General features: G+C 51.7%; 1 protein-coding gene across 13 annotated transcripts in view; it reads right to left on the bottom strand.

Annotated features, from left to right (window-relative positions):
• Window positions 1-17,484, bottom strand: part of ARMC7 (armadillo repeat containing 7) — a 43,131-nt gene extending 25,647 nt beyond the window's left edge. For 7 of the 13 annotated variants that reach the window (XM_077968697.1, XM_077968691.1, XM_077968689.1 and 4 more), the window contains exons 1-2: window positions 17,051-17,484; window positions 16,824-16,967 (exon numbers count right to left, since the gene is read on the bottom strand). In XM_077968697.1, the coding sequence (XP_077824823.1) occupies window positions 16,824-16,967; window positions 17,051-17,141 (235 nt within the window). In that variant the 5' untranslated portion in view covers window positions 17,142-17,484. 13 annotated transcript variants of the gene reach the window in all.
• Window positions 17,485-21,099: the final 3,615 nt, after the last annotated feature.

Below are 21,099 nucleotides of genomic sequence, written 5' to 3'. Positions count from 1 at the left end.
ACAGGGAGAGACTCCATCTCAGAAACAAAAGAAATGGCCAATACTAAGTGTTGGCAAGGAAGTGGAGCATATAGCATAACCTGGTGTAACTACGTGGAAAGTGATTTGGCAGCTTCTCATGACGTTAAACGCACATCTACCCTAAGACTGAGCAACTCCACTCCTAGGTGAGAAATGAGTACATATTTGTATGAACATGATCCTAACAGCTTCATTCATAAAGCTTCCAAACTAGGAACAACTCAAATCTCCCTCTACAGGTAGATGGATAAACATCCAAAGGAATGGACGATGATACTGCAACCATTTAGATGAATCTGAAAAACGTAATGTTGAGTGAAAGAAACGAGATACGAGAATAGATCCTGCATGATTCTGTTTGTATGAAGTTCAAGAACAGGCAAAACAAATCCAGGGGATAGAGGTTAGAATAGTGGTTGCCTTGGAGTGGGAGATACTGACCCAGCGTGGGTGTGAAGGGAATTTCTATGTCTTGGTTTAGAAGCTGCTTACATGGATGTACACAGAGCTCAGTGAATTTCAACATTCACCAAACTGGCACTTAAGATATGTGCATTTTATTCTGTTGATCATACTGCAATCTTTTTTTTTTTTTTTTTTTTGAGACCAAGTCTCGCTCTGTCGCCCAGGCTAGAGTGCAGTGGTACCATCTTGGTTCACTGCAAGCTCCGCCTCCCAGGTTCACGCCATTCTCCTGCCTCAACCTCTCGAGTAGCTGGGACTACAGGCGTCCGCCACCTCGGCCGGCTAATTTTTTTGTATTTTTAGTAGAGATGGGGTTTCACTGTATTAGCCAGGATGGTCTCGACCTCCTGACCTCGTGATCCACCCACCTCAGCCTCCCAAAGAACTGGGATTACAGGCATGAGCCACCGGGCCCCGCCGCCATACTGCAATCTGAAAAACGATTATAAAACAGAAAACAGACTCTGGACAAGACAGAGAAAACAAGCAGCAAGGGCTGGGCCTTCGAGACTTCAGGAAACACAGGAACTCTATACGAGAACCCTGAGGGAGGCAAAAGAGGAAACCCCACATGAAAGCAAGATGAGAAAGCTAGAGATTCGGGGAGGTCAGGTGGGTGACCTCAGCTCACACGCCATGTCGGGCACTGGTGCAGGCAGCGACAACCCGGACCATGAGGGGAAGGTCAAAGGATGGTCCCAGGGATTAAATGAGGTGATGGTGGTCGAGCACGGTGGCTCACACCTGTAATCCCAGCACTTTGGGAGGCCGAGGGTGGATCACCTGAGGTCAGGAGTTCAAGACCACCCTGGCCAACATGGCGAAACTGCATCTCTACTAAAAATACAAAAATTAGCTGGGCATGGTGGCATTCGCCTGTAGTCCCAGCTACTTGGGAGGCTGAGGCTGGAGAATGGCTTGAACTCGGGAGGCGGAGGTTGCAGTGAGCCCAGATCGAGCCACTGCACTCCAGCCTGGGCAACAGGTGAGACTCCATCTCAAAAACAAAACAAAACAACAAAACAAGGTGATGCTTCTGACAAGTGCTTAGCTGGCACCTGGCACGTGGTGGCTGGGCAGGCCCTCAGTGAGGGCAGCTCAAGATACAGCTACATCTGGGGACTCGCCCATGCTGAGATGAATCAACCCAGGGTCAAAGTCTTCACAGGGGGCCGGGCGTGGTGGCTCACGCCTGTAATCCAGCACATTGGGAGGCCGAGGCCAGTGGATCACCTGAGGTCAGGAGCTCTAGACCAGCCTTGCCAAGACGGTGAAACTCCGTCTCTACTAAAAATACAAAAAATTAGCCAGGCATGGTGGCAGGGGCCTGTAATCCCAGCTACTCAGGGGTGCTGAGGCAGGGAATCGCTTGAACCCGGGAGGCGGAGGTTGCAGCGAGCCAAGCTCGCGCCATTGCACTCCAGCCTGGTGGGACAAGAGCAAGACTTCATCTCAAAAAATATATATATATATTACATAACAAGTATTATATTATATATAATATATATAATATATAAAATATACAATATATATTATATGTTATATAAATTATATAAAATATATAATATATAATATATGATATATATTACATATATTTTATATTACATATATTTTATATATATATATATATATATATATTTTTTTTTTTTTTTTGAGACGGAGTCTCGCTCTGTCGCCGGGGCTGGAGCGCAGTGGCCGGATCTCAGCTCACTGCAAGCTCCGCCTCCCGGGTTTACGCCATTCTCCTGCCTCAGCCTCCTGTGTAGCTGGGACTACAGGCGCCCGCCACCTTGCCCGGCTAGTTTTTTGTATTTTTTTAGTAGAGACGGGGTTTCACCGTGTTCGCCAGGATGGTCTCGATCTCCTGACCTCGTGATCCGCCCGTCTCGGCCTCCCAAAGTGCTGGGATTACAGGCTTGAGCCACCGCGCCTGGCCTATATTATATATTATATATACATATATCTTCACAACGGATTATTTGTTCTTGGGCTTTCCTTCAGTGTCTTGCAAATGTCTCCTTCGATTTCAAGTCTGAAGGACAGACAGTACATAGAGTAAGCCACCCTTTGTGTAAGAAGGCAGGGTGAACAGGAACACACCTCCGTGTATGAACTCACCCTTGCAAGACGCCAAAGTGTAATAAGGAAACGGGTTAGTATGAGACAGGGAACAAGGGAGAAGGGACCAGAATGGAGGTGAGACTTCTGAAAATACCCTGTAATACAGTTTTGACTTATGCATTGCGGCTTTTCATAATTTTTTTTTTTTTGAGACAGAGTTGTGCTTTGTTGCCCAAGGTGGAGTGCAGTGGCGCGATCTCGGCTCGCTGCAACATCCCCCTCCCAGGTTCAAGTGATTCTTCTGCCTCAGCCCCCCAAGTAGCTGGGAGTACAGGCATGCACCGCCACGCCTGGCTAATTTTTGTATTTTTAGTAGAGATGGGGTTTTGCCATGTTGGCCACGCTGGTCTCAAACTCCTGGCCTCAAGTGATGCACCTACCTAGGGCTCCCCAGTGTTGGGATTACAGGTGTGAGCCACCCTGCCTGGCCTGTCACACAGCATTTATTTATTTATTTTTTTTTTTTTTGAGACTGAGTCTGGCTCTGTCGCCCAGGCTGGAGTGCAGTGGCCGGATCTCAGCTCACTGCAAGCTCCGCCTCCCGGGTTTACGCCATTCTCCTGCCTCAGCCTCCGGAGTAGCTGGGACCACAGGCGCCCGCCACCTCGCCCGGCTAGTTTTTTGTATTTTTTAGTAGAGACGGGGTTTCACCGTGTTAGCCAGGATGGTCTCGATCTCCTGACCTTGTGATCCGCCCGTCTCAGCCTCCCAAAGTGCTGGGATTACAGGCTTGAGCCACCGTGCCCGGCTCACACAGCATTTAAACAAGACAGTTCTTTACTGACCGACAGGGCAAGGGTGTCAAAATTTGTTGCTAAGTTAAAAAAAAGATACAGAGGCTGGGCGCAGTGGCTCATACATGTAATCCTAGCACTTTGGGAGGCTGAGGTAGGCAGATCCTGAGGTTAGGAGTTAGAGACCAGCCTGGCCAACATAGTGAAACACCATCTCTATTAAAAATACAAAAAATTAGCCAGGCGTGGCCGGGCGCGGTGGCTCACGCCTGTAATCCCAGCACTTTGGGAGGCTGAGGCAGGTGGATCACGAGGTCAGGAGATCGAGACCATCCCGCTAACACAGTGAAACCCTGTCTCTACTGAAAATACAAAAAAAAATAGCTGAGCCAGGTGGCGGGTGCCTGTAGTCCCAGCTACTCGGGAGGCTGAGGAGGAGAATGGCGTGAACCCTGGAGGCGGAGTTTGCAGTGAGCCGACATTGCGCCACTGCACTCCAGTCTGGGCAACAGAGTGAGACTCCGTCTCAAAAAAAAAAAAAAAATTAGCCAGGCATGGTGGTGGGCACCTGTAATCCCAGCTACTCGGGAGGCTGAGGCGGGAGAATCGCTTGAACCCAGGAGGTGGAGGTTGCAGTGAGCCGAGATCCTGCCATTGCACTCCAGCCCGGGCAACAGTGTGAGACTCTGTCTTGAAAAAAAGATACAGCACATAGAGACAGCATGCCACCACATGTGTACAACATGCAGGAAATTTACTGTATACATATTTGTTTATAAACCCTGAAAATATCCCTGGTGAGCACACAGAAACAAATACTTGTGGTTGCCTCTGGAAAAAGCTACTGAGGGAGAGCTACTGTTCACGACTCTTTGAATTTCATACCACCTGAACCAGTTATGTATTAACATAGACAGCGTGCACACACATGCACCCTGCTTGTGCCTGGTACTAAAGGGAGGGGGAATTGGTCTGGGAGTCAGGGCATATGGGGAGGTGGCCTTTGCGTAGGTCGGAGACAGCCTGAATCTAGCCTGCTGAACAAATGGTGAAAGCGGCTGGAGACATCCAGGGAGAGATTAATGGAGCGAGAATCTCAATGTCACCTCCTTCCTGAGATGGGAATCCCGCTACATGTGGATGGCAGGAGAACTTCTTCTGAAGCAGAAAGACGTGTGGCCCAGGATCAGTAAGAGAAGGAGACACAGGGCAGCCACCCAATGCAGAAAGGAAGCAGGGCTCTGTGTCAGGCAGACCCAGTGAGAACCCCAGCACTGCCACTGAGGACCAGGCAACCAGAGCCAGCTACTGAATTTCTCTAAGCCTTGGTTTCTTCACCAGTAAAATGGGCAGAGAAAGTAAATGATGTGATCAGCACATCTTGCTCGCACACACAGGTGATGTGGAGTGAGCATGCACCTGCTCAGACCTGCAGCCTCACACACAGAAAAGTGCCGGCACATACAGGCAGTTTATCAATGAGAAAGCAAGTGCCTGCGTAGCCAGTACTGAGGTGATCCATAAGCCTTCACATGTGCCTTTCTGATCCAATCCTCTCCCTCCCTCAGAGGTGCACACCTTCCTAATCACACTGTAAGTATTACTATGTGTATAGCATCATTTGCTAAATATTATGTTTGTAAGATTGTTGCGTGGAACTGTAGATTTCATTTTCGTTGCTAAATAGTAGAAATATCTGGCCAGACACAGTGGCTCACGCCTGTAATCCCAGCATTTTGGGAGGCTGAAGTGGGTGGGTCACAAGGTCAGGAGCTCAAGACCATCCTGGCCAATGTGGTGAAACCCCATCTCTACTAAAAACACAAAAATTAGCCGGGTGTGGTGGCGGGCACCTGTAGTCCCAGCTGCTCGGGAGGCTGAGGCAGGACAATTACTTGAACCCAGGAAGCAGAGGTTGCAGTGAGCTGAGATGGCACCATTATACTACACCCTGGGCGACAGAGCGAGACTCCGTCTCAAAAAAAAAAAAAAAAAAAGAAAAATATCCTGTGATGTCAGTATCCATTCTCCTGCTTACTGTCTCCAGTTCGGGACTGTTACAGACAGTGCTGCTGGTGGCATTTCACTGCATGTGCACGTACCCTAGCCCTATGGATTTAAATGCTGGGTCATGGGGTGCGCCTGCTATCTTCAACTTTACAAAATACTGTTTTCCTTTTTCTTTCTTTTTTTTTGAGACGGAGTCTTGCTCCGTCGCCCAGGCTGGAGAGCAGTGGCCCAATTCCGGCTCCCTGCAAGCTCCACCTCCCGGGTTCACGCCATTCTCCTGCCTCAGCCTCCTGAGCAGCTGGGACTACAGGCGCCCACCACCACACCCGGCTAATTTTTTGTATTTTTGGTAGAGACGGCGTTTCACCGTGTTAGCCAGGATGGTCTCGATCTCCTGACCTCGTGATCCACCCGCCTCGGCCTCCCAAAGTGCTGGGATTACAGGCTTGAGCCACCGCGCCCGGCCTTTTTTTTCTTTTTTGAGATGGAGCTTCACTCTGTCGCCTAGGCTGCAAGTGCAGTAGTAGGATACTGGCTCACTGCAACCCTCGCCTCCTGAGTTCAAGCAATTCTGCCTCAGCCTCCCAAGTAGCTGGGATTACAGGCATGCACCACCACGCCTGGCTAATTTTGTCTGTATTTTAAGTAGAGACGGGGTTTCACCATGTTGGTCAGGCTGGTCTCAAACTCCTGACCTCAAATAATCCACCCATCTCGGCATCCCAAAGTGCTGGGATTACAGGCATGAGCCACCGTTCCCAGCCCAAAACACTGTTTTCCAAAGGCTGATGAGGATTCATTTACCAGCCTTTATCGGAACACCACTACCATCTGGTGGCAGCTACATGTATTGCAGGAAACAGAACACAGGAAAGAGATTGACCTGAATTCTAGGAGGCCACCTTCTTAAAACTTTTTTCTTTTTTTTGAGGAGTCTCACTCTGTCGCCCAGGCTGGAGTGCAGTGGTGCGATCTCGGCTCACTGCAACCTCCACCTCCCGGGTTCACACCATTCTCCTGCCTCAGCCTCCCGAGTAGCTGGGACTACAGGCGCCCACCACCATGACCGGTTAATTTTTTCCATTTTTTAGTAGAGCCGGGGTTTCACCGTGTTAGCCAGGATGGTCTCGATCTCCTGACCTCATGATCTGCCCGCCTCGGCCTCCCAAAGTGCTGGGATTACAGGCGTGAGCCACCGCACCCCACCTTTAAACTGTTTCAGTAACAAAACTGCTAAGTAATCTATGATTCTCTTGGATTCAACCAGTTTTCATGAAAGCAGAAAATTACCTCCTGATTCCTTCATATCTCCATGCAACATCTAGGATGGTGCAGGTATACAGGACATCTAAGAGTCAGTCAATGGTGCTGTGGGCAGACACTCCCAAATGAATTCCAAAGGCTACCAATGCTTTCATTTAGGACTTGAACTCAGAATTCTTTCATTCAACGACTATTTACTGAGATCTTGGCTTTACATCTAGTTTCCATAATTCATCCACCTCCCATCTAACATCCCAAACAAGGGCAGCTCTGGCCTAACCAAGGCTCCCTCCCAGTGTCTGTTCCTTCTTTTTTTGTTTGTGGTTTTTTTGGAGACAGTGTCTTGCTCTGTCACCCAGGCTAGAGGGCAGCGTTGTGATCATGGCTCACTGCAGGCTCGACCTTCTGGGCTCGAGTGATCCTTCTGCCTCAGCCTCCTAAGTACCCGGGACTACAGGCGTGTACCACCATGCCTCATTAATTTTTTATAGTTTTTTTTTGTAGAGATGGGGTCTTACTATGTTTCCCAGGCTGGCCTCAAACTCCTGGGCTCAAGTGATCCTCCGACCCCAGCCTCCCAAAGTGCTAGGATTACAGGCATGAGCCACTGCACCCAGCCCCAGTGGCAGTTCCTCTGTGACACTGGTACAATGTGGCCCCCGACTGTGGGCACTACCAGTTGCAGCAGAAATTACTTCCCACCAGAACTCACTCAGGGATGTGGCAGAGGCAGCAAGGTGCCAGAGAGACAAAGAACAAAGGAAGAGGCTGGGCGGGGTGGCTCATGCCTGTAATCCCAGCACTTTGGGAGGCCGAGGTGGGCGGATCATCAGGTCAGGAGTTTGAGACCAGCCTGACCAATATGGTGAAATCCCGTCTCTACTGAAAATACAAAAAAATCAGCTGGGCGTGATGGCATGCACCTGTAATCCCAGCTGCTCAGGAGGCTGAGGCAGGAGAATCGCTCGAACCCGGAAGGCAGAGGTTGCAGTGAGCACTGCACTCTAGCCTGGGTGACAGAGACTCTGCCTCAAAAAAAAAAAAAAGAACAAGGGACTAGAGTCTGAGCCTGGTGCCAGCTGGGTTCCCGGGGCACGGAATTTGGATCCTGGATGACAAGGGCGAAATCCTGGTTCCAGTCATCACTAACAGCGGGAGCTCCAGGCAGTGGACTTGCCCTCACTTGGTGGTGGGGGTTCCTGATATGTAAAAAGGGGTTAGAACCATCCGCCTTGCTGTTAATGACAGATTCAGAGGCCTTGTGGGCAGGGCGGGTTCAGGTGGGTGTGTGGTGAGCACATGGTGTGCACTGGGTGGGCGTCCAGAAGAGGCAGCTTTTATCCCAACAAGAGCCCTGCACCCTAGGGAGAAAAGGCAGCCAGAAGCACAGGAAAGGGTCAATAAACTAGTTCTACAATTGCTCTAAATGGGCAAATCCACGAGAGGCCACATGAGGCCAGAGACTTGAAAACCCATGCATGTTCTCCGCAATCGCTGTAACCAGATCCTTCCTCACGGCTGTGGCGTGCCCACGGCAGGCAACTGAGAGGAAGCCACAGGAGACACCCCCCCCAGAGAGGAAGGTGAGCGAGGCCAGGCTGCTGCTGGTGAGTGGTTGCTGCCACTGCAGTTCCGCTGCCACCGCTGATGGGTGGAACTGCAGTGGCAGCAGGGTGGCAGCCAGGGCCAGACTGAAGCCCTGGCTGACATCAAGAGAGAGCAGGGGCTTCTCTCGGGGCCTGCAGGCCCCCAAGCATGGAAATAAAGGAAAATCTTGAGTCCCTTCATGAAATTCCAGGCACCTAGCTAGCCCTGAGAAGCAAATGAACAACTTGATAAGCAAGAAGGTTTAACAGTTAGCTTAAAACAATAGCCAAGGAAGTCAGAATCAGGGGATGTCTGGTTCCCCCACAGAAATTAAAGATAACATCTGTTTGTTTGTTTTTGAGACAGTCTTGCTCTGTCGCCCATGCTGTAGTGCAGTGGCACGATCTTTGCTCACTGTAACCTCTGCCTCCTGGGTTCAAGCGATTCTCCTGCCTCAGCTTCCCGAGTAGCTGGGATTACAGGCTCCTGCCACCACGCCCGGCTAGATTTTGTATTTTTAGTAGAGATGGGGTTTCACCATATTGGCCAGGCTGGTCTTGAACTCCTGAGCTCAAGTGATCCACCCGCCTCAACCTCCCAAAGTGCTGGGATTACAGGCGTGAGCATCTGCGCCCAGCCTAAAGATAACATCTTAACATCTGTCCTTGAGTTGCTTTTCAGAAACCTGGACCCCCGACAAACAGTTCCCCTGGCACTGAGACCTCAGATAAGGGGAACTGAAAACTGCACTCTGACCACTCTCTAGACTCCCTGAGGGGCCTGGGGGACATGCTCACAGGTCATAGCTAACATTCTTTTTTGCTGATGCCAAATTTGTAGACAAAGCCTCACCTCCCTACCCAATCACAAACCAGAAAATCTTTGAAGCCACCTATGAGCCCATCCCTTGGAGACATCCTGCCTTCTTTTTTTTTTTTTTTTTTTGAGACGGAGTCTCGCGCTGTGTCACCCAGGCTGGAGTGCAGTGGCGCGATCTCGGCTCACTGCAAGCTCCGCCTCCCAGGTTCACGCCATTCTCCTGCCTCAGCCTCCGAGTAGCTGGGACTACAGGCGCCCGCCACCACGCCCGGCTAGTTTTTTGTATTTTTAGTAGAGACGGGGTTTCACCATGTTAGCCAGGATGGTCTCGATCTCCTGACCTCGTGATCCACCCGCCTCGGCCTCCCAAAATGCTGGGATTACAGGCTTGAGCCACCGCGCCCGGCCCATCCTGCCTTCTTAGGCCAAACCAATATATAGCCTCCTGGTGTTGATTTAAAACTTTGTCTGTAACCTCTGCCTCCCGCCTTTAAACACCCTTACCCATAAGCCATCTGGGAGTTTGGGTCTTAAGCATGAGCTGCCGGATTCTTCTTGCTTGTCACCCCGCAATAAAGGCCTCACTTTGGGCTGGGCACAGTGGCTCACACCTGTAATCCCAGCACTTTGGGAGGCCAAGGCAGGCGGATCACCTGAGGTCACGAGTTCGAGACCAGCCTGGCCAACATGTCGAAACCCCATCTCTACTAAACATACAAAAATTAGCCAGGTGTGGCCGGGCACGGTGGCTCAAGCCTGTAATCCCAGCACTTTGGGAGGCCGAGGCGGGTGGATCACGAGGTCAGGAGATCGAGACTATCCTGGCTAACATGGTGAAACCCCGTCTCTACTAAAAATACAAAAAACTAGCCGGGCGTGGTGGCGGGCGCCTGTAGTCTCAGCTACTTGGGAGGCTGAGGCGGGAGAATGGCATGAACCCGGGAGGCGGAGCTTGCAGTGAGCCGAGATCAGGCCACTGCACTCCAGCCTGGGAGACACAGCGAGACTCCGTCTCAAAAAAAAAAAAAAAAAAAAAAAAAAAAATTAGCCAGGTGTGGTGGCAGGTGCTTGTAACCCCAGCTACTCAGGAGGCTGAAGGCAGAATTGCTTGAACCAGGTAGGCAGAGGTTGCAGTGAGACGAGATCGCGCCATTGCACTCCAGCCTGGGCAACAGAGTGAGACTCTGTCTCAAAAACAAACAAACAAACAAAAAACAGAAAACAAAGCCTCACTTTCTCGCACTGCAATTTTGTCAGTAATTGGCCTTAGTGTGCAGGGTGAGCCAATCCATTTGGTTGGATAGCATCCAGCTTCCAGCCCTCAGAGAGGAGGCAGAATGCTGGGCCAAAGAGCAGGCCTCAGAGCTGCCACAGCAAAGCCAGCACGGAAGAGCACCTGTGAGTGTGGCCGCTGTAGGCACAGACGGAAGGAAGCCTGCATTCTCACCCTGGCCTGTGACAGCCAGACAAGGGGCAGCTGTCTACACCACAGCTTCCTTATTGATAAAATGAGCCATTTGGAGTAAACTCCTTCCTACCTTTCACTCCACAATCCTAGGAATTGGAACTCCTGTAAGGGCAGAAAAAGGGCCAAGGGAATAGCTTGTAGACTCTGACTGCTTTGGGTTTAAGTCTCAGGTCTGGTACTCTTTATTTTTTTGAGACGGAGTTTCACTCTTGTTGCCCAGGCTGGAGTGCAATGGTGCGATCTTGGCTCACCTCAACCCTGCTTCCTGGGTTCAAGCGATTCTCCTGCCTCAGCCTCCCGAGTAGCTGGGATTATAGGTGCGTACCACCGCGCCCAGCTAATTGTATTTTTAGTAGAGATGGGGTTTCTCCATGTTGGTCAGGTTGGTCTCAAACTCCCGACCTCTGGTGATCTGCCCACCTTGGCCTCCCAAAGTGCTGGGATTACAAGCATGAGCCACTGCGCCCGGCCTAGATCTGGTACTCTTTAAACCTTTGGCCAGCCCACGGAACCTCCCTAAGCCTCAAAGTCCTGATTGGAAAGAAGGCAGTGTAAGCACATCTACTTCAGTACTATCTCTAATGCACAAGAAGCAAGCGCCTGGCACCCAGTGGGTGCTCCCAAAGTGTGAGCTAATGCCATCCGTGATGGGGACACAACAGTACCGGGCCAGCAGCCAGGCTCTCCCCACCTAACATTGCCTGGGCACCCTCTGGGAGGCTGAGGATCGGCGTTCCTGTCATTCCGTGATGTTCTTCCAGAAGGTAAGAATTCCTGGAGCAGGGCCGGGCGCGGTGGCTCAAGCCTGTAATTCCAGCACTTTGGGAGGCCGAGACGGGCGGATCACGAGGTCAGGAGATCGAGACCATCCTGGCTAACACGGTGAAACCCCGTCTCTACTAAAAATACAAAAAAAAAAAAAAAAAAATAGCCGGGCGACGTGGCGGGCGCCTGTAGTCCCAGCTACTTGGGAGGCTGAGGCAGGAGAATGGCGTAAACCCAGGAGGCGGAGCTTGCAGTGAGCTGAGATCCGGCCACTGCACTCCAGCCTGGGCAGCAGAGCGAGACTCCGTCTCAAAAAAAAAAAAAAAAAAAAAAAAAGAATTCCTGGAGCAGATGAGTGGTTCCCTTGATAAGACGTTATCCCATCCCCCACCTCACCACTCTGGGAGAAGGGGCGACTGCTCACCCTCAAAGGGTTTTGGGTATCATTTGTCTTGGATGGCGACCAAGGGGATCCTGTCGAAGGCTGCAGACACTGACCCTAAAAGAGCACTGTAGTGCTTCATTCAATTCTCTCGATGTGAAGCAGCTGCTGGCACTGTCCCCATCTGACAGATGATTGGAGAAGAGCCCACACCCAGATGCCTGCCTGACCCCAAAGCCCAGCTCTCGTCCAACTCACTGTGCTGTTTGCCAACAAGCAGACATTTGTTTTGTTTGTTTTTGTAGGGACAGGGTTTTGCTATGTTGCCCAGGCTCCTCCCGAACTCCTGGGGACTCACGCAATCCTCTTGCTTCAGCCTCCCAGAATGCTGGGATTACAGGTATGAACCACCCTGCTCAACCAAGCAGATATGGGTTTTGGTTCTTTTTAAGAGACAGTCTCACTCTGTCACCCAGGCTGGAGTGCAGTGGCGTGACCTTGGCTCACTGAAATCTCTGTCTCCTGGTTCAAGTGACTCTTCTGCCTCAGCTTCCAAGCAGCTGGGACTACAGGTGCGCGCCACCATGCTCAGTTAATTTTTGTATTTTTAGTAGAGACGGGGTTTTGCCATGTTGGCCAGGCTGGTCTCAAACTGACCTTAAGTGATCCACCCGCCTCGGCCTCCCAAAGTGCTGGGATTACAGGTGTGAGCCACCTGAACCAACCCTGCTTAGGGGTGCTGCACCAAGTCATGGCCAGGACTCTACACTTACTAAGTGAAGATCCCTTGCTTTTCCTTCCCCTTCTCTCCTCCTCCCTAGGCCAAAAGGCCTAAGCACTCAAACCATGCAGACAGAAGCAAGGCCGGCTCGGGCTCAGGGAAGTCACAATCTCAGGGCTGCCACAGGGGATAAAAGACTCAAAGCTCCAAAGCGCAGCACGGAGCCTTCTCCGGAAACAGCAGAATAAGTGCCTGTCGGGGATCCCCAAGCAGAGACACTAAGAGAAAGGGAAACGATGCCAGTAAGAAAATACGCGGGGGCTCTCCTTCTCAGTTATGCATAATAAATATACGAGAAATTTCATCTGCAGAGGGTCCCACGGAGGGATTCCATGCTGAGAAAGCTACCGTGCTTGGGGCGGGGCGGGGCTTGCTCTGGCAGAAGAAGAGAAAAAAAGGAGGAAAAAACGGTTGGGAAAAGTAAAACTGGTGATAATGATCCCAACAATTCTAGATAAAGTAACAGCACAGAGGCGCAGATGCACAGACACACACACCCACACTTCTGCTCCCACAACCACCTGCGAGGCAGGCAAGGCAGGTGAGGAAACCACGCTCGGAGAAGGGACGGGAGTCAGCTAGGAATCAGCTGAAAAGTGGAGACGCTGGGGCTCAGTCACCCACGCGGGGAAGCTGCCCAGGGTGGCAAGAACCCAGGCCAGGCTCACGCCGCCCCCATAGCTCAGTGGACCCGGACCTCAGGGTACCCCTGTCCTGGGAAAGTTGCTTCCTGACCCTGAGGAAACGCCAGCAGGAAAGACCCCACTTGGTAAACATTTTTTGTGGGGACTGCTCTGTGACTTCCGCCAATTTTTCTCCAGGGTCAGCGGCTTGATTTGGAGGAGCTCTATTGCCCCCTGGTGGAGGTTTAGCCACATGCATCTGCAGGGGCCACAGTCACCATTCAGAAAGCAGCAGCTGTGTGTGGGGCAGAGGCATGAAAAGGGAGGGGACAGAGGACATTTTAGAGACCAACTTTTTAGAATATTTGTTTGGCATAATAATCTTCTAGAGGAGCTGGCATCACTCGGGGACCTGGGCAACTAGGGCTCCTGCGCTGGCTTGCCTTTAGCAGGCCCCACTCTGGTCCTCTGCAGGGCAGTAAGTCCAGGGAACTCACCCAAAGCCCAGGGCCGCCCTTCCCCTGTACCTGGAGCTCCAGGCCCTAAACCCGCTCCCACAGCCGCATGGGCCTCTTTCCTGGATCCTGACTCCCAAGGGTGAATGCCACCGTTGGTGTGTGCACTTCCAAACCCAGGGAGTGGCCAAGGGGCAGCTGTCTGTGGGGGTGTGAATCTGCCCACACATGTGCTGGAGCCCCCTCATGGAGAGAAGACCCTCATTTGTAGTCTAGTCCCAGGAACCTCCTCTCCTCTCCTCTTTAGAGGAGACCTGGGTGGTCTTTGAAAAATTTGAATCATACTTATAATAATGTATTTTTAAAAATGTGTTACTTGGGCCAGGCGTGGTGGCTCACGACTGTAACCCCAGCACTTTGGGAGGCTGAGGCGGGCGGATCACCTGAGGTCAGGAGTTTGAGGCCAGCCTGGCCAACATGATGAAACCCCATCTCTACTAAAAACACAAAAATTAGCCAGGCATGGTGGCGGGCGCCTGTAATCCCACCTGCTCGGGAGGTTGAAGCAGGAGAATTGCTTGAACCCAGGAGGCAGAGGTTGCAGTGAGCTGAGATCGCACCACCACATTCCAGCCTGGGTGACAGAGCAAGACTCCATCTCAAAAAATAAAATAAAATAAAATAGCCGGGCGCGGTGGCTCACGCCTGTAATCCCAGCACTTTGGGAGGCCGAGGCGGGCGGATCACAAGGTCAGGAGATCGAGACCACGGTGAAACCCCGTCTCTACTAAAAATACAAAAAATTAGCCAGGCGCGGTTGTGGGCGCCTGTAGTCCCAGCTACTCGGGAGGCTGAGGCAGGAGAATGGCGTGAACCCGGGAGGCGGAGCTTGCAGTGAGCCGAGATCGCGCCACTGCACTCCAGCCTGGGCGACAGAGCGAACTCCGTCTCAAAAAATAAATAAATAAATAAATAAATAAAATAAAATAAAATAAAATGTGTTACTTGATCCTATCAAGACTTTCAACCCAATTTCTAGATTATAGGAAATAAAGGGGATAAAGAAACAAACCACAAAGAGGCAATGAGACAAACCGGAAGGGGGAACATTTGCATTCCTGGTTGGGGCCTTCAAGAATCAGTGTTATGAAATGAGGGTCTGTTTAGGGTTACAAGCGATTTATCTCTTGGGGCCAGGAGTTCAAGACCAGTCTGGGCAAGACGGTGAGACCGTGTGTCGACAACAAATTAAAAAAAAAAAAAAAAAAAGCCGAGTTCGAGACCAGTCTGGGCAACACAGTGAGATCCTCTCGAAAACAAATTAAAAACAAAAAAAAGCCGGGCATGGTGGTGTCCACCTGTAGTCACAGCTACTCGGGAGGCTAAGGCAGGAAGACTGCTAGAGCCCAGAAGTTTAAATTTATGGTGAACTATGATCACACCACTGTACTCCAGCCTAAGTGACACAGTGAGACCCTATCTCAAAAAAAAGAAAAAGATTTAAGATAATTTATGTAGTGACTTCCTTCCAATGGGTATAATACATAATACGTAAAGAGGGGAAAGAAAGAGTAATTTTACAGTGGAGAAGCCTGACAAGACTTCAGCCAGGTGATCACGCGCGTGTTGCCCAGGCTGGAGTGCGGTGGCTATTTACAGGTGCAATCATGCAATCGTAGCACACTACAGCCTCAAACTCCTGGGCTCAAGCGATCCTCCTATCTGGGGCTACAGATGAGCACTGTGCATGGCTTGAAAAAGGGATTTTTGTTTGTTCTCAAAATTTTGTCTGCTTCAAACTATTTCCCACGGCCTAGATCTAAGCTCCGGCAAGCTCTGGTGCTGCTTAACTCTCTATCCTCTTTTTGTGCCATTCTCCACTTCACTATAACGATCCTGCCACATTCATCTTCCTTCTGGCTCCTTCCTGTTTTAAGGCCTTTGCCCATGCTGTGTCCCTGCTAAAATGCCTTTCTCATGATGGCCAAAACAGAAGTAACCACCACCTTCTACTGCTGTTTCTCATCACCCCATTTATTTGCTGCTGAGCATCATCTTTTTTGTTTGCTAACCACCTGTCCCCCCTACTAGAATGTAAGCTCCTGAGGGGCAAACACTTCCCCTAACTTGTTCACCATACTCCAGCATTTAGAGCAGTAGTTTACATATACGGTACATGCCCAGTAAATATCTGCCCAGTGAATAAATCAATAGGTCTTAAGATCATAACTACAAAAGAAGCCGTAAGTTACAGACTGCAAGCCATCTCTGCTTCTCCTGATATGAAAACACTAAATATGAGTTACTTTTGTTTCTAAGACAGATTCTCGTTCTGTCACCCAGGCTGGAGTACAGTGGCCCAATCCCAGCTCACTGCAGCCTCGTCCTCCAGGCTCAAGCAATCCTCCCACCTCAGCCTCCTGAGTAGCTGGGACACCACGCCAGACTAATTTTTTTTTTTTTTTTTTTTTTTTTAGCAGAGATGGGCTTTTGCCAGGCCGGTCTTGAACTCCGGGACTCAAGTGATCTGCCTGCTTCGGCCGCCCAAAGTGCTGACATTACAGGTGTGAGCCACCTCACCCACCTGAAATTGTTGTTGTTTTTTTTTTTGAGACGGAGTCTCGCTGTTGCCCAGGCTGGGGTGCAGTGGCGCCATCTCGGCTCACAGCAACCTCTGCCTACCGGGTTCAAGTGATTCTCCTGCCTCAGCCTCCCGAGTAGCTGGGATTACAGGCGCCCGCCACGCCCGGCTAATTTTTGTATTTTTAGTTAGAGACGGGGTTTCATCATGTTGGCCAGACTGGTCTCGAACTCCTGATCTCAGGTGATCCGCCTGCCTCGGGCTCCCAAAGTGCTGGGATTACAGGCGTGTGCCACCGCGCCTGGCTACAAAACTGCTCTTTTTAAAACATCTTTTTTTGAGACATGGTCTCACTCCGTCGCCCAGGCTGGAGTGCAGTGGCGCAGTCTCAGCTCACTTTGGCCTCTGCCTCCCGGACTCAAGCAATCCTCCTGCTTCGGCCTCCAGAGTAGCTGGGCCTACAGGTGCACACCACTGTGTGCGGCTAATTTTTGCTCCCGCTTAGCTGGGATTACAGGCACTCGCCACCATGCCCAGCTAATTTTTGTACTTTTAGTAGAGACGAGGTTTTGCCATGTTGGCCAGGCTGGTCTCGAACTCCTGACCTCAGGTGATCCCCCCGCCTCGGCTTCCCAAAGTGCTGGGATTACATGTGTGAGCCACCACGCCAGGCCCCAAGGACTCACTTGTAACTCACTTACCTCACCCCGGCCCATTTAGCCATCTAGCGAACGGGCCCAGCCCTTACCAATAGCAAACTCCACCAGGGTCTCGTTCTCCTCCGACAGCGAATCGAGAAATAAATCCAGGACCTGCAGCTGCCGCAGATACTCGTAGTTGCTGGGGTCATAAGCGAAGTTGGCGAGGTTGGCGAGGACTTGCTCCTTGGCGTCTGCAACGGGAAAGCGGCACTGGAGCCAGGTCCGGGCGGCGGTCACAGCCGACCCTGTCACCTGGTCCCACCGTGGCTCTCACCTTGGCTCTGGGTCTCCTGGAATTCCGTGACCAGCGCCTGCAGGTATCCCAAACGCCCGACGTGGGGGTCCAACTTCGGCTTCTGGGCCATGGCCGGCGTGACGGAGGACCCCCAGGGACGGGCGGGCGGGTGGGAAAGGTGCAGGGGGAAAGCCGAGCGAGACCCTCACCCACTCTCCACCTGTCTGGCGAGGGAAGACGCGGGGACGGCAAACGGGTTTCTTTCTTGGGTTCAGACTCTGCAGTAATTTGCAGCTGGAAATGGAATGTGGGGAGATGGGCCGGGGTCTCAGAATCCTGTAGGAGTTGGGTCTGAAAATCGAAATTGGGGCGCGGGAGACAGGGAACCGTCTGCGGGCTGGGGCTGGCGGAGTGGGTACTGGCGCCCAGCCCCCGGCTGCCGGGCTCGGTTCCAGGCTCCCGGCGGAAGCCGCGCTGTCCCCACCCTACAAGGCGCGGAAGGGGCGGGACGAGGCAGGCGAAGGGCGGGGCCGTCGCCGAACTCCTTGGCGCGCGTGCGCGGCGCGCTTTCGGTTTTCTGGCTGCGGAAGCTCTTTAGCCTGCGCTGGAACCCGCTGCGACACGCTTCGCCGAGGGAGGTATGGGCGTGGGTGGGTGTACTGCGAGGAGCAGCCTTGTCTCCCATATCCTATGTCCAGCTGCAAATTATTGCAAAATCTGAACGCAAGAAAGAAACCCACTTGCCGCCCCCGCCAACAGGAAGGCGGGTGAGGGCCTCTCTCGGCTTTCCCGCCCCACCTTTCCCACTCTCCCGCCCGGCCCCCCGGGTCCTCCGCCGCCCCGACGTGGCCCAGAAGCCGAAAGTGAGGCACCCATGTCGGGCGGCTGGAATGACGTGAGGAGCAACTCAGGAGCGCAACGGAGTCTGGCAGCACCCATGTTGGGAGGACGTCGAGGCAGAAGCACCTCCAGGATCCCCATGGCTGGCGGGGCGCCCCTTTAGAGCGCGGGCGTCAGCTCCTTACCCACCCCCATCAGTCTTTTGACCCTTTTGCAAAAAGCGTAGCGACCCCGACCCGTCCTCTATCCCAGCCCCGAGGTGAGTCCGCCACCTCTGGACAGAAATCAAAGGGGACGGGGTCATGTCCTGGTGCTTTTTGTCAGCCGGGTGGATGGCGCGCGCCCGGGGCAGCACCGGGGAGCCGGAGGAAGAGCCTTGTTTGTGGCGCTTTCGGGGCTTTCTGGATGCTGAAGCCCTTCGGCCGATTCCTTCTCGAGGATTCTCGGGAAGCAGGTGTGTGATGGATTACTACTCGTGGTTACAGGGAACAAAGCACCAGGGAAGGAGGTGGCCTTACTACACTCCCATCGCGTTTGACAACGTAGGGGTAGAGAGGTGGCTTAGGCTGTGAGTGTCCTGAGAATGCAAAAGTTGTTAATCTAATTGGAGTCACTTGTGTTAAAAAAACAGAACAAAAAAACCCGGACAGAGTCGGAGAAAACCATGACAAGAGGGTTCTCATGCATAAATATCTGATAATGAAAACTATCACAAAGATTCTGCAAAAACCCCAACCTTGCACAAAACATACTTTTGAATGGCCATCTGCCCAGCAACTTTCCTGTCCAACGTTGAACTGGTCACCCTTGTTACTAATTCTTCTACCTAAGGATAATTATCTCAAAACAATTATGTAATCCTATTTTTTCCCTTAAAGCCTTTCTTTCTTTACCTCCCTGAATACCCATATAGTTTACTATGGCATGGATACTACCTTTGCAATGCCCTATGCCCAAATAGATACTATTTTCTTTGAGAGAGCCTCTCCTATTAAGGTTGACAAAGGCAAGGACCATATCTTAAGTCCTGGGCCTGGGTGAAGGCAGAGTGGCCTACACGCTCCAGCCAGCTGCAGCCCCATTGGAAGCAGGCCTCACCTCTGAGGTTTCAGGTCCTTGTGGTCAGCCCCTGCCCTATGCACATCCTCTGACGCAGGAGTTTCGACCTTAGTCTGTGTGCCTAGGCCCGAGGACCCTCACCAAAGCCCTTTGGCTTCTATTGGGAGCCTCCGCAGCCTGGGAAGTGCATGTCACCCCAGGGTGCCCAAGGAGTTTTTCTGCCTCTTGCTGGACAGAGCAGCAAATAGGAGCCCAGAAATAGGGAGAATGGAAGTAAGCTCCATCCTCCCTGCCCGGGAACTGCCCCAGACCACCTCTAGAGGTTCGCAGGCCGTCAGCTAAGTGGGGATTGCAGAATCGATGGACCATCCCATCCTCCCTCATTGGTCTTCTCCCTTTTTTTTTTTTTTTTTTTTTTTTTTTGAGACGGAGTCTAGCTCTGTTGCCAGGCTGGAGTGCAGTGGCGATCTCGGCTCACTGCAACCTCTGCCTCCCGGGTTCAAGTGATTCTCCTGCCTCAGCCTCCCGAGTAGCTGGGATTACCAGCACGCACCACTGTGCCCAGCTAATTTTTGTATTTTTAGCAGAGACGGCGTTTCACCATGTTGGCCAGGACGGTCTCAATATCTTGACCTCGTGATCCACCTGCCTCAGCCTCTCAAAGTGCTGGGATTATAGGCATGAGCCACCATGCCCCGCCAGTCTTTTCCCTTTTTTTTTTTTTTTTTTTTTTTTTTTTTTTTGAGACGGAGTCTCGCTCTGTCGCCCAGGCTGGAGTGCAGTGGCCGGATCTCAGCTCACTGCAAGCTCCGCCTCCCGGGTTCATGCCATTCTCCGGCCTCAGCCTCCCGAGTAGCTGGGACTACAGGCGCCCGCCACCTCGCCCGGCTAGTTTTTTGTATTTCTTAATAGAGACGGGGTTTCACCGTGTTAGCCAGGATGGTTTCGATCTCCTGACCTCGTGATCCGCCCGTCTCAGCCTCCCAAAGTGCTGGGATTACAGGCTTGAGCCAATGCGCCCGGCCGTCTTTTCCCTTCTTAAGGCCTCAGGGAGGGGCCCTCCTTCTTGGGGTAGAATTCTCAGCCCTTGGTAGGTTTTACCTCTGCCCAGTCTCTGGCACACAGTAGATACTCAAGAAATATTTAGTGAAGGAATTCTGCCCAGAGATGATTGCTATTCTGCCTAGGAGCAGGTGAGATCAAAGTTTCCTGTGCAGAACACCCATTGATACCTTTTTTTTGGGGGGGGGCGGGGAATAAGGTCTCTCACCCAGGCTGGAGTGCAGTGGTGTGATCACAGCTCACTGCAACCTTGAACTTCCTGGCTCAAGGGATCCTCCCACCTCTGCCTCCTGAGTGGCTTGGACCACAGGCCTGTGCCACCATGTCCAGCTAATTTTAAAATTTTTTGGGCCGGGCGCGGTGGCTCAAACCTGTAATCCCAGCACTTTGGGAGGCCGAGATGGGCGGATCACGAGGTCAGGAGATCGAGACCATCCTGGCTAACCCGGTGAAACCCTGTCTCTACTAAAAAAATACAAAAAAACTAGCCGGGCGAGGTGGCGGGCGCCTGTAGTCCCAGCTACTCAGGAGGCTGAGACAGGAGAATAGCGTGAACCCGGGAGGCGGAGCTTGCAGTGAGCCGAGATCCCGCCACTGCACTCCAGCCTGGGCGACAGAGCAAGACTCCCTCTCAAAAAAAAAAGAAAAAAGAGAAAAAAAAAAAAAATAAAATTTTTTGTAGAGATGGAGGTCTCCTTATGTGGCCTAGGGTGGCCTCTCAAGTGATTCTCCCATCTTGACCCTCCAAAGTGTTGGGACTACAGGCATGATCCACCACACTTGGCTTTTTTTTTTTTCTTCCCCTTAATTTTTTTGTAGAGACAGGGTCTCTGTGTTGCCCAGGCTGGTCTTGAAGTCCTGGTCTCAAGAGATCTTCCTGCTCTGGCCTCCCAAAGTGTTTTGTGTTTTTTTTTTGAGACAGAGTCTCATTCCATCACCCAGGCTGGAGTGCAGTGGCATGATCCCAGCTCACCACAACCCCTGCCTGTCTGTTTCAAGCAATTTTCCTGCCTCAGCCTCCCAAGTAGCTGAGATTACAGGCTCCTGCTACTATGCCTGGCTAATTTTTGTATTTTTAGTAGAGATGGGGTTTTGCCATGTTGGCCAGGCTGGTCTTGAACTCCTGA

Source organism: Macaca mulatta, chromosome 16, assembly GCF_049350105.2.
Source record: "Macaca mulatta isolate MMU2019108-1 chromosome 16, T2T-MMU8v2.0, whole genome shotgun sequence".
NCBI classification, from domain to species: Eukaryota; Metazoa; Chordata; class Mammalia; order Primates; family Cercopithecidae; genus Macaca; species Macaca mulatta.
Note: the sequence above shows the minus strand (reverse complement) of the source record. Positions and strands in the feature narration are given on the sequence as shown.